Genomic DNA, 13,490 nt, shown 5'->3' with positions numbered 1-13,490 from the left:
ATGTTTTGTGAATTGTGTGATGGTGAATAAGAAAATGTTAGTCTATGATGTTAAAGCTATTACAGTATATACACATTTGTTACTTTGAAAGCCCACAATTTTTTAAAGACAGCAGACTACTTGCACTGGTTGAGTTATCAGTTTCTGTGGCACATGAGGTCAAGATAGTCAGTGAACTGCAACCTGTATCTAACTTGACCACTGCGAACCTAGAGTTAACATCACAATCATTGTAAAAGTGAATTGTAACAGACAAATGGATTAGAAGAAGTGAGGCCTACAAACTTCAGTCTTTCAGTTATTTTTCTAAATGTTCTAAATTGGTTCCAGGCTGTCAACCTCATATTCTTATGGAAGGGAATTGTTGCCATTTTCCTCTGGGTTTATACAAGGGTATAGAGGTTTTGAAACAGGGTTGAATAGTTGGCACTTCCAAGATGAGCAGGATCTAAGGAGTCAGCAGCATTCTTGGAGAGAGGGGGCCAAGGAAATAAAGAGCTTTCACACACTGTAAATTCCTGAATCTGCCCATGCCCTCTCTCCTTCCAATGTGCATCCTACAGAGCACATGCCCGTTGCCATAGAGGACTCACAAACAGACGCACTCGAGCATGCAAGAGAGGTGAGTTTGGAATTAGGCAACCATTAAAATTGAAGTAAAGGTGCATAATATAATAAGTGTTCAAGGTGTTCAGTATATTTGTAATTCGCACGCATGAACACCCACACATACAGTACATACAGGTGAGAGGAGATGCGCAAACAGCCATGTCTAGCGAAACTGAGTAACAGGCTACAACATTTACGGCTAGCCAAGCATTATCGTGGGAGTGGCGACTCATACACAGAGCGAGACAAACAAAATGTCAAACGGGTTTCCTTCTCGAGATCAAGTGACACATGGCACCTTACCTGTAGACGTTTGAGGAATTCGGATGGTCTGCATTTATTTTTATTAATTGGACAAAGTTAAATGTAAAATATATATATCAGGAAGACTGGTAAACCTATAATTAAAACGGCTATTATACTGTAGTTTTTCCGACTAAACCGTGGGAAGACGTGAAAAGCACAGGACAATCATTACATCTGCGCGCTGGTTGGAAAGTTGGCTATCGCAGCAGGTGCAGCCACCAAACCGGTGAGTCATTTGCAAGTAATTTATATATAATTTTACCTGACTATGAACTAAATGTCTATTAAAAAGTCTATGTATGTATACTGAACAAAAAATGAACTCAACATGCAACAATTTAAAAGATTTTACTGAGTTACAGTTACAGTTCATATAAGGAATCAGTCAATTTAAATAAATAAATTAGTCCCTAATCTATGGATTTCACATGACTGGGAATACAGACGTGCATCTGGTGGTCATTGATACCTTAAAAAAGAAGTAAGGGCGTAGATCAGAAAACCAGTCAGTATTTGGTGTGACCACCATTTGCCTCATGCAGCAAGGCACATCTGCTTCACATAGAGTTGATCAGGCTGTTGATTGTGGCATGTGGAATGTTGTCCCACTCCTCTTCAATGGCTGTACGAAGTTGCTGGATATTGGTGGGAACTGGAACACGCTGTTGTACCTATCCAGAGCATCCCGAACATGCTCAATGGGTGACATGTCTGGTGAGTATGCAGGCCATGGAAGAACTGGGACATTTTCAGCTTCCAGGAATTGTGTACAGATCCTTGTGATATGGGGCCATGCATTGTCATGCTGAAACATGAGGTGATAGCGAAGGATGAATGGCATGACAATGGGCCTCAAGATCTCATCACAGTATCTCTCTGCATTCAAATTGCTATTGATAAAATACAATTGTGTTCATTGTCCGTAGCTTATGCCTGCCCATACCATAATCCAACCGCCACCATGGGGCACTCTATTCACAATGTTGACATCAGCAAACCACTCGCCCACACGACGCCATACATGTGGTCTGCGGTTGTGAGGCCAGTTGGACGTACTGCCAAATTCTCTAAAACAATGTTGGAGGTGGCTTATGGTAGAAAAATGAACATTCAAATGTATATCAACAGCTTGGGTGGACATTCCTGCAGTCAGCATGCAGATTGCATGCTCCCTGTGGTATTGTGTTGTGTGACAAAACTGCATATTTTAGATTGGCCTTTTATTGTCCCCAGCACAAGGTGCACCTTTGTAATGTTCATGCTGTTTAATCAGCTTCTTCAAATGCCACATCTGTCAGGTGGATTGATTATCTTGGCAGGAGAAATGCTCACTAACAGGGATGTAAATAATTTGTGCACAACATTTTAGAGAAATACGCTTTTTGTGCGTATGGAACATTTCTGGGATCTTTTATTTCAGCTCATGAAACCAACACTTTACATGTTGTGTTTATATTTTTGTTCAGTGTATTTTCAATGTGTGGTCTAGTTTATTTAGTCATGGGACATTCAAGGCATCCTGCCAGGTTCTCCAATAATTTTGTAGCGGCCTACCAAGGGGACCATACTTTTCTAAAATGGGTTGGAAATTATATTTATTTCATCACCATGGTCCGTTTGACACAATTTAAATATTCAAATTACACCATTATCGGACATGATAACATCTATCAGTATGATGACTGTATGACGACAGGCAGCCTACTGCATTTACAGTATAATCAGGGAAACATTTATAAAATAAAAAAAACTCAAATTGACAAATGTATTTTAAAGAACAAATTGACTGGGATATATTAGTTTGGTTTATTCAAGTTGTGTTAACAACATTGACAGTAACATGACGTGTTTCTCCCCATCCTTCCCAAAGGACTTCATGGCTCATAAACTCATGTCTGGTTGGTCTGTAAGAAGAAGCTAGGTAATGATTTAAAGGAAGACAAACCTTAAAGCTATATCAAGTGTGTTTGCATACTTTCAAGTTAAGTATTAGGTTGGCCACAGTATTAGGTTGGCCACAGTATTAGGTTGGCCACAGTATTAGGTTGGCCATAAAAAGTTGCCAATTGATGGCACTGATGGATGGGATGTTGGGATGATGGGAGCTTTCTTCATGAGCCACAAATGTTTGAAGTTAAAAAAAGGACAGTAAAAGGAGGAACAGGGCCAACAGGTACGCTCAAGATATATATATAAAAAAAGCTTATATGGACATAAGGTCACATAGACATTTTCAGCATGGTTGTACGTACGTTCCCGATAGGCCGAAGCAACCCCAGTTAATAAGCCTAACCTTCAATTAGGCAGATAAGTCATTGACACCATGAATTCAAAGGATGCTGGGTAGTACAACACATTGCACATGTGAAGCAACTGTGTAGAAACATTGGAGTGCATTAGAGCACCCTGAATGTAAAGCTGGATTAAAGTGGTACATGTTTGAGGGTTTGAAGAGCGGATGACACATCATTCTTCAGAAAGAAAGATGACATGTATGTTGTTTCACCTCCTACTGTTTACATTCCTTGGACAGAGTCCTGTCTATGGTTAGAGATGAGGAATGTGAACGATAGAGGAAGGGGAGTAGAGATCTAAGAGGGGGAGGTGAGGAGAGAGATGGTGTATGGAGAGGGGAGAGACAGTAGATGGCAGTCAACCATTCAATTCACCTTAAGTCCTTATGTCTTAAAGCATACATCCACTGACTTCCAGCCATCATGCTAATGCTAGTTAGAATTGTCTTGCAAAACTACCTCTAACTTCCTTAATAATGGACACAGAGACATGAAAATGGTATCCACAAGTTCATCTGACTTTGGGGAAGTAGATCCCAAAGTATCCCTTTTAAGGCAGACGAATTACGAAGAATGTGAGAAATGGAAGAGCAAAAATATGAATAGGGAGTAGGAGACAAGGCAGCTAGGCACAGTGACATTGTTACCTACCTTTAGCCCATGCAGAGGGAGGCACCTGTCTGTTAATACACTCAATCACTTAATGGCACATGTATATTTAATCACTCTTGTTTTCAGTCTCTCAACTCGGTAACACAGGAAAGCACATACGAGAACACATGATGAAACACACATCAAATCAAATTTTATTGGTCACATACACATGGTTAGCAGATGTTATTGTGAGTTTAGTGAAATGCTTGTGCTTCTAGTTCCTACAGTGCAGCAATATCTAACATGTAATCTAACAATTCCACCACAACTACCTAATACACACATCTAAGTAAAGGAATGGAATAAGAATATATACATGTAAATATATGGATGACCAATGACAGAGTGGCATAGGCAAGATGCAAAAGATGGTATAAAATACAGTGTATATACATATGAGATGAGTAATGCAAGACATGTAAACACTACTAAAGTGACTAGTGATCTATTTATTAAAGTGGCCAATGATTTCAAGTCTGTAGGCAACAGCCTCTCTGTGTTAGTAAAGGCTGTTTAACAGCCTGATGGCCGATAGAAGCTGTTTTTTAGTCTCTTGGTCCCATCTTTGATGCACCTGTACTGACCTCGCCTTCTGGATGGTAGCGGGGTGAAAAGGTAGTGGCTTGGCAGGTTGTTATCCTTGATGATCTTTTTGGCCTTCCTGTGACATCGGATGCTATAGGTGTCATGGAGGGCAGGTAGTTTGCCTCTGGTGATGCGTTGTGCAGATTGCACCACCCTCTGGAGAGCCCTGTGATTGTGGGCGGTGCAGTTGCCGTACCAGGCGGCGATACAGCCCGACAGGATGCTCTCAATTGTGCAGCTGTAAAAGTTTGTGAGGATTTTAGGTGACAAGCCACATTCCTCCTGCCTCCTGAGGTTGAAGAGGCGCTGTTGCTCCTTCTCCTCCACACAGTCTGTGTGGGTGGACCATTTACAGTTTGTCCGTGATGTGTACGCCGAGGAACTTAACTTCTCCACTGCTGTCCCGTCGGTGTGGATCGGAGGGTGCTCCCTCTGCTTTTTCCTGAAGCCCACGATCATCTCCTTTTGTTTTGTTGACATTGAGTGAGAAGTTGTTTTCATTGCTGAATCTTTTAACCATACCACATGGTTAAACTCTTAGACTATCGATACCGACAGAATAAGAACAAGTCTTTGATATTAATTACTAGTCTGCAGCTAGGAATTCGGTATCATTGAACGCGAAGAACGACAACCGCCGAAACATTCATTCTATAACAAATGAATGAATGTCACTCTGAACTATCCCCTCTAACCAAGACCGAGAGAGAGGACGAAACTCTCCAACAGAAACAAACTTTTCACCAGCGATCAAGACGACACACTGAGCGTAAATATATATATATTGATTGCAATTGTTCCCGAAAGAGTGAACGTTCATGTGCGAAGGATTAGCATTTCAATTGTTATAATTATCGCTCTGTAGTGACTTCTTAGTCGACCCCCACTTCCCCTTTTGTCTAACAAGCCACCGTGCCGGTTTAGCCCACTAGGGCACATTCTCCTATCATTTCTTGTAACCATATTTACTGTTTGTTTATGCATTTCTGTGAATTACTTAGTTAGGAATAAATAAATGATTTAAGACAATTGATGTATGGATGACTCATAGTGAACACTAGGTTCGTGCAGATAACCAACAATTTACGATGTTTGGAATGAGACTAACGTGAGGTTAAGTAAATAATTCATTAATTCGAAGACTAATTTATCAGATACAATATCTGAAAAGTTATTTTAGGAAATTATAACTTTGTAATCTGAATATTTTTCCTTGGTGCCCTGACTTCCTAGTTAATTACAGTTACATGATTAATCAGTTGATCGTGTAATACTAATTACAGAGAATCTTTGATTAAAAACTATAAGTCTTCAATTTAATGATAGTAAAGACACGACACTAGTCTCTCAACACACTTCATGATGACAGAAGTGAGTGCTACGGGGCGATAGTCATTTAGTTCAGTTACCTTTGCCTTCTTGGATACAGAAACAATAATGGCCATCTTGAAGCATGTGGGGACAGCAGACTGGGATAGGGATTGATTGAATATGTCCGTAAACACACCAGCCAGCTGGTCTGCGCATGCTCTGAGGACGTGGCTAGGGATGCCGTCTTGGTCAGCAGCCTTGCGAGGGTTAACATGTTTAAATGTCTTACTCACGTCGGCCACAGAGAAGCAGAGCCCACAGTCCTTGGTAGCGGGCCGTGTTGGTGGCACTGTGTTATCCTCAAAGCAGGCAAAGAAGGTGTTTAGCTTGTCTGGAAGCAAGATGTCGGTGTCCGCGACGTGGCTGGTTTTCCCTTTGTAGTCCGTGATTGTCTGTAGACCCTGCCACAAACGTCTCATGTCTGAGCCGTTGAATTGCGACACCACTTTGTCTATACTGACATTTCACTTGTTTGATTGCCTTGCGGAGGGAATAACTACACTGTATGTATTCGGCCAAATTCCCAGTGACCTTCCCATGGTTTAATGTGGTGGTTCACGCTTACGGTGTTTCGCGAATGCCGCCATCTATCCATGGTTTCTGGTTAGGGTAGGTTTTAATAGTCACAGTAGGTACAACATCTCATATACACTTCCTTATAAACTCACTTACCGAATACGTCAATATTATTCTCTGAGGCTACCCGGAACATGTCCCAGTCCGCATAATCAAAACAATCTTGAAGCGTGGATTCCGATTGGTCAGACCAGTGTTGAATAGTCCTTAGCACCTGTACATCCTGTTTGAGTTTCTGCCTATAGGAAGGGAGGATTTGCCGAAGGGATGGCCTTGTATGCATCGTGGAAGTTAGAGTAGCAGTGATTCCGTGTTTTTCCAGCGCGAGCGCTACAGTCAATATGCTGATAGAATGTAGAATGTAGGTAGCCTTGTTCTTAAATTTGCTCAGTTAAAATCCCCAGCTACAATAAATGCAGCCTCAGGATATATGGTTTCCGGTTTGCATGAAGTCCAGTGAAGTTTCTTGAGGGCCGTCGTGGTATCTGCTTGAGGGGGGATATACACGCCTGTGACAATAACCAAGGAGAATTTCCTTGGGAGATAATACGGTCGGCATTTGATTGTGAGGAATTCTAGGTCAGGTGAACAGAAGGACTTGAGTTCCTGTATGTTGTTACAATTACACCATGAGTCGTTAATCATGAAACATACACCTCCGCCCTCGCATGAGTGTGTCAGTGAGGGTTGTCCTCAGTGTGGGGCAGTGGTGAAAATGTACCCAATTGTAATACTTGACTAAAAGTAAAGATACCGTAATAGACAATGACTCAAGTAAAAGTGAAAATCACCCAGTAAAATACTACTTGAGTAAAAGTCTAAAAGTATTGGGTTCTAAATATACCTAGGTATCAAAAGTAAATGTAATTGCTAAAAATTACTTAAGTATCAACTGTAAAAGTAGAAATAATTTCTAATTCCTTATATTTACCAAACCAGACATTTTCTTGTTTTTTTTGGTATTTAAGGAAAACCAGGGGCACACTCCAACACTGACAATTTACCAACAAAACATTTGTGTTTAGTGAGTCAGCCAGACCAGAGGCAGTAGGCATGACTAGGAATGTTCTCTTGATAAGTGTGTGAATTGGACAATTTTCCTGTCCTGCTAAACATTCAAAATGTAACCAGTACTTTTGGGTGACAGGGAAAATGTACAAGTTGTCAAAAAATATAAATAGTAAAGTACAAGTACCCCAAAAAGTACTTTAAAGTACTTTACACCAGGGGTGTGGTTCGATACTGTACCATGCAGGGCTGGAGTCTGTCTAAAGCTCATTACATGAAGCATGATACACGACACGTGGTTGAAGGAATTCATTAAATATACAACCTCCCTACTAGTCTCTTGTCTCTCACTCTCAAAGGCATGCAGCACACACACACACCACTCTGTAAGGATTCAATATTTAAATGTTGAATTTTTCTGTCATCAAAAGGAGGCCTATAGATTGTGATGTCCATGACCTTGACAAGACATCACCTTTAGAGGTTGCTGTGACTACATTATTCAATGGGCTCTGAGCACAGTCCTACTCTCATACATATGGTATGGATTCCATTTTGTATTTGTTTATGCTCAGCTAGAATAAAGAAGTAGTTATGATTACATCATAAAACAGACCAGGAAGTAGGCAACAGTTCCAGGCATTTGACACACTGCTATTCATTTGGTTCCCAATGCAGATCATCTTAACAAATCTTTAGGTCTTAATCCTTCTTAATCTCATTCCAGGTGTTTAGGATGTCATTGAGAGTGTGGCATCTATGTATCAAACGTTTCACATTGTTCTTGTAAAATACAGAAGGTTGAAACAGGATTTGGCTGCATTTTGTTTCACCTCTTCTCTCAAGTGCGCTAGTTGCAATATCTTTTTGTTCTGACGTGGCCTCATGTTGTTTCCATGACAGCATAACAAGTCCAACATGCAAACCACATAGTGAGTTAACAATTTAGTAGCAACTTCAACTTTTTAACGCTTCCTCAAAATCTAACATGTACTAAATTGTAATAATAATCTAATAGTTGATTCTGTAGCTGCCATGAGGTGTATTTTGTAAATAATGAATTGCAGTGAAAGTATGAATAAAGGCCTTTACATAACATCTGTCCATTCTCTCTCACCCTTCCTCTCCCTTCCCCTCTCCGTCAGATGATTGCCACACCTCCTCACTCCCCTCGTCTCCCAGGCTCCCCGTCATATCTGGGAGGTCGCTGCATCCCATGTCCGGCCCCCCACCCTCCTCTCCTTGCCCCTCCCCTCCCTCCTCTCCCTCCTCTGGAGGGGTGACAGTACGTCGGACCCCCCCCTCCTACTGTCTCACACACAATCTGGACCACCTCCGCAGGCACAGCTGGCAGCCTGGAGCAATGATGTATGGCTGCCCCCCGCAGTACCAGCAACGCAGGTAGGTGGCACACTAACAACCAATACTTACTAGTCCAGTGGTCAACAACCCGCTTTAGGTACAAGACTACAAGTTGCCCATAGAGACAGATCTAGGATCAGCTTAACTTCCTCAAATTCGAACCTTTATCATTAGGGCGGGGAAACCCAAAACTGACTTCACATCAGTGTCGAGGGTAGAGGTTGATGGTGCCGACGGAGAAGGGTGACATCTTACGAGTTCCAACCCAACTTTGCTCAATAGTGACTTTTATCGCAAACTTACACACAATTTGCTGCTACCACTCTTTATTTTACTCTTATTATTATCTAACCTGATAACTAGTCACTTTACCCTGCCTTCATGTACACATTAAACTGCATTGTTGCTTAAGGGCTCATAAGCAAGCATTTCACAGTAAAGTCTACACCAGTTGTATTCGGCGCATGTGACAAACAAAATTTGATTTAGATTTGATTTGAGTGAGATAGTGATTTGAGTTAAATTCACAGCTTGCAACTCAACCATGTTCCTGGAGGGCTGCGAGAATTTAGGAGTGAACTGTGTAGGATTATGATAGCTATGTTCTAATATTTGTTTTAGGGAATGGCTGATCTAAGACCAGTGCTACCAGTATATAACTTCCCACACATATAGTCAATGCTGTTGTTATCTCTGGCATTCCTGCTCTAACTGCTGGTGTTCTTATCAGTGCTGTTTTAGCTGGCCCTCTCCTACTCTCTTATTTGCTCATCTCTTCTGCTCCTAATTCACTGGGCATGGCAATGTTCTCTTTCCCCTCTCTCTGTCTTTGTCTATCCTTTATCTATCGTTCTTTTTCCACCCATTTATCCAAGATGTTGGCAACAATTTAGATTTTTTTTTTAGATATATATATCATTTTTAAAAATCACTAACCCTAACCCCACCACTAACTCCACCATTCCTCCCCTGATTGGAGTAAACAAATTAACAAGAACACTTCTACTTCCAGCTTATACTATCAGGAATCAAGGTAAGACCCAGATGCAGACACGTCAAATTGACAATGGTTTAATTGTCCAACAGGGGCAGCCAAAGACAGGTCAAGGCAGGCAGGGGTCAGTAAAAGTGGGGCAACGGTACCGGGCAGCAGGCAGGCTCAGGGTCAGGGGCTGGTTGACTTGACAAACAAGACGAACTGGCAACGGACAAACAGAGAACACAGGTATAAATACACAGGGGATAATGGGGAAGATGGGCGACACCTGGAGGGGGGTTGAGACAATCACAAAGACAGGTGAAATGGATCAGGGTGTGACATATAAACTCAGCAAAAAAAGAAACATTCCCTTTTTCAGGGCCATGTCTTTCAAAGGTAATTCGTAAAAATCCAAATATTTTCACAGATCTTCATTGTAAAGGGTTTAAACACTGTTTCCCATGCTTCAATGAACCATAAACAATTAATGAACATGCACCTGTGGAACGGTCGTTAAGACACTAACAGCTTACAGACGGTAGGCAATAAAGGTCACAGTTATGAAAACTTAGGACACTAAAGAGGCCTTTCTACTAACTCTGAAAAACACCAAAAGAAAGATGCCCAGGGTCCCTGCTAATCTGCGTGAATGTGCCTTAGGCATGCTGCAAGGAGGCATGCAGATGTGAAACAACAACTGCCCAAGTTACACCAGGAACGCACAATCCCTCCATCAGTGCTCAGACTGTCCGCAATAGGCTGAGAGAGGTTGGACTGAGGGCTTGTAGGCCTGTTGAAAGGCTGCTCCTCACCAGACATCATCGGCAACAACGTCGCCTATGGGCACAAACCCACCGTCGCTGGACCAGACAGGACTGGCAAAAAGTGCTCTTCACTGACGAGTCGCGGTTTTGTCTCACCAGGCGTGATGGTCGGATTTGCGTTGATCGTCGACGGAATGAGCGTTACTCTGGAGTGGGATCAATTTGGAGGTGGAGGGTCCGTCATGGTCTGGGGCAGTGTGTCACAGCATCATCGGACTGAGCATGTTGTCATTGCAGGCAATCTCAACGCTGTGCGTTGCAGGGAAGACATCTTCCTCCCTCATGTGGTACCCTTCCTGCAAGTTCATCCAGACATGAACCTCCAGCATGACAATGCCACCAGCCATACTGCTCGTTCTGTGCGTGATTTCCTGCAAGACAGAAATGTCAGTGTTCTGCAATGGCTAGCAAAGAGCCCGGATCTCATTCCCATTGAGCACATCTGGAACCTGTTGGATCAGAGGGTGAGGGCTAGGGCCATTCCCCCCAGAAATGTCCAGGAACTTGCAGGTGCCTTGGTGGAAGAGTGGGGTAACGTCTCACAGCAAGAACTGGCAAATCTGGTGCTGTCCATGAGGATGAGATGCACTGCAGTACTTAATGCAGCTGGTGGCCACACCAGATACTGACTGTTACTTTTGATTTTGACCCCTCTATTCATTGACACATTATTCCATTTCTGTTAGTCACATGTCTGTGGAAATTGTTCAGTTTATGTCTCAGTTGTTGAATCTTATGTTCATACAAATATTTACTCATGTTAAGTTTGCTGAAAATAAACACAGTTGACAGTGAGAGCACATTTCTTTTTTTGCTTAGTTTACATACTATGTAAATGTTACGGACACCATCTATTTTACAATGGTTATCTTTTGTTTGTTTTTACTCCTGTCCTTCCGCTACCCTCGACCCCTCCCATCTATTTCTGAAGACCATCTAGTTTGATTTCTATTTGCCTTGTATTTGTAACTGTGCTGTTTAACAAAAGTTCTGAACCTATATACATTTTACGGACACAGGATACAATTTGGGGGAGGGAGAGAGGGCTCAGAGACAAACCAGAAGTATAAGTGCAGCCGCCAGCAAATAAAGCCGGGTCATCAACACAATGTACTCTCAAAAACAAGAAGAGGGTCAATCACTAAGCTACAGCCTCACACACTCAGGATGAGTGACTGCTGCTTTCTTTACTAGACCTCTACTCCACTCCTCTCCTATCTACTCAACTACTCTACTGTGACACTACCCTCTCCCCCAGTGTGAGTCTGGAGGGTTTCGACACAGAAGAGATGGAGCAGGTACTCCTTGGGGCCCTGGAGGGGTTCAGCAGAGGGGGGCGGGACCCTCGCCGAGCCCCCATCACCTCCTATGGCCAGGAGCTGGGCTCCCTGCTGTCACTCACAGAGGAGGAGGCGGGCTGCCAGACCCAGCTCTTCTCCCCATTTGAGGTGAGGCCTAGTCCAGACTGCTAGGATTGAAGCATCAGATGAATTATCCTGTGAATGATGTGTGTGTGTGTGTGTGTGTGTGTGTGTGTGTGTGTGTGTGTGTGTGTGTGTGTGTGTGTGTGTGTGTGTGTGTGTGTGTGTGTGTGTGTGTGTGTGTGTGTGATAAATATAATTTGCTGACATGAATGAGCTAAAGTAATTTTTTTTTAAAAATTTTATTTCACCTTTATTTAACCAGGTAGGCCAGTTGAGAACAAGTTCTCATTTGCAACTGCGACCTGGCCAAGATAAAGCATAGCAGTGTGAGCAGACAACACAGAGTTACACATGGAATAAACAATTAACAAGTCAATAACACAGTAGAAAACAAAGGGGGGAGTCTATATACAATGTGTGCAAAAGGCATGAGGAGGTAGGCGAATAATTACAATTTTGCAGATTAACACTGGAGTGATAAATGATCAGATGGTCATGTACAGGTAGAGATATTGGTGTGCAAAAGAGCAAGTAAATAAATAAAAACAGTATGGGGATGAGGTAGGTGAAAATGGGTGGGCTATTTACCAATAGACTATGTACAGCAGCAGCGATCGGTTAGCTGCTCAGATAGCTGATGTTTGAAGTTGGTGAGGGAGATAAAAGTCTCCAACTTCAGCGATTTTTGCAATTCGTTCCAGTCACAGGCAGCAGAGTACTGGAACGAAAGGCGGCCAAATGAGGTGTTGGCTTTAGGGATGATCAGTGAGATACACCTGCTGGAGCGCGTGCTACGGATGGGTGTTGCCATCGTGACCAGTGAACTGAGATAAGGCGGAGCTTTACCTAGCATGGACTTGTAGATGACCTGGAGCCAGTGGGTCTGGCGACGAATATGTAACGAGGGCCAGCCGACCAGAGCATACAGGTCGCAGTGGTGGGTGGTATAAGGTGCTTTAGTGACAAAACGGATGGCACTGTGATAGACTGCATCCAGTTTGCTGAGTAGAGTGTTGGAAGCCATTTTGTAGATGACATCGCCGAAGTTGAGGATCGGAAGGATAGTCAGTTTTACTAGGGTAAGCTTGGCGGCGTGAGTGAAGGAGGCTTTGTTGCGGAATAGAAAGCCGACTCTTGATTTGATTTTCGATTGGAGATGTTTGATATGAGTCTGGAAGGAGAGTTTGCAGTCTAGCCAGACACCTAGGTACTTATAGATGTCCACATATTCAAGGTCGGAACCATCCAGGGTGGTGATGCTAGTCGGGCATGCGGGTGCAGGCAGCGATCGGTTGAAAAGCATGCATTTGGTTTTACTAGCGTTTAAGAGCAGTTGGAGGCCACGGAAGGAGTGTTGTATGGCATTGAAGCTTGTTTGGAGGTTAGATAGCACAGTGTCCAATGACGGGCCGAAAGTATATAGAATGGTGTCGTCTGCGTAGAGGTGGATCAGGGAATCGCCCGCAGCAAGAGCAACATCATTGATATATACAGAGAA

The 13,490-nt window shown here is 42.8% G+C and overlaps 2 protein-coding genes across 4 annotated transcripts in view; one reads left to right on the top strand and one right to left on the bottom strand.

Annotated features, from left to right (window-relative positions):
- Positions 1–1,100, bottom strand: part of LOC112222862 (transmembrane protein 79) — a 30,621-nt gene extending 29,521 nt beyond the window's left edge. The window contains exon 1 of the mRNA XM_024385711.2: positions 913–1,100. Coding sequence (XP_024241479.1) covers positions 913–946 — 34 coding nt within the window. The 5' untranslated portion in view covers positions 947–1,100. The remainder of the gene's footprint in view (positions 1–912) is intronic.
- Positions 1–13,490, top strand: part of LOC112222864 (rho guanine nucleotide exchange factor 2-like) — a 65,373-nt gene that overhangs the window by 1,952 nt on the left and 49,931 nt on the right. For 2 of the 3 annotated variants that reach the window (XM_042304658.1, XM_042304657.1), the window contains exons 2-3: positions 8,549–8,804; positions 11,827–12,016. In XM_042304658.1, the coding sequence (XP_042160592.1) occupies positions 8,549–8,804; positions 11,827–12,016 (446 nt within the window). Of the gene's footprint in view, positions 1–1,030; positions 1,142–8,548; positions 8,805–11,826; positions 12,017–13,490 lie in introns of those variants that run through there. The other variant, XM_042304659.1, reaches the window with a different exon arrangement.

This window comes from Oncorhynchus tshawytscha, linkage group LG23 (assembly GCF_018296145.1).
Source record: "Oncorhynchus tshawytscha isolate Ot180627B linkage group LG23, Otsh_v2.0, whole genome shotgun sequence".
NCBI lineage: Eukaryota > Metazoa > Chordata > Actinopteri > Salmoniformes > Salmonidae > Oncorhynchus > Oncorhynchus tshawytscha.
The sequence above is the reverse complement of the archived record's forward strand: the minus strand, read 5'-3'. Positions and strand labels throughout refer to the sequence as shown.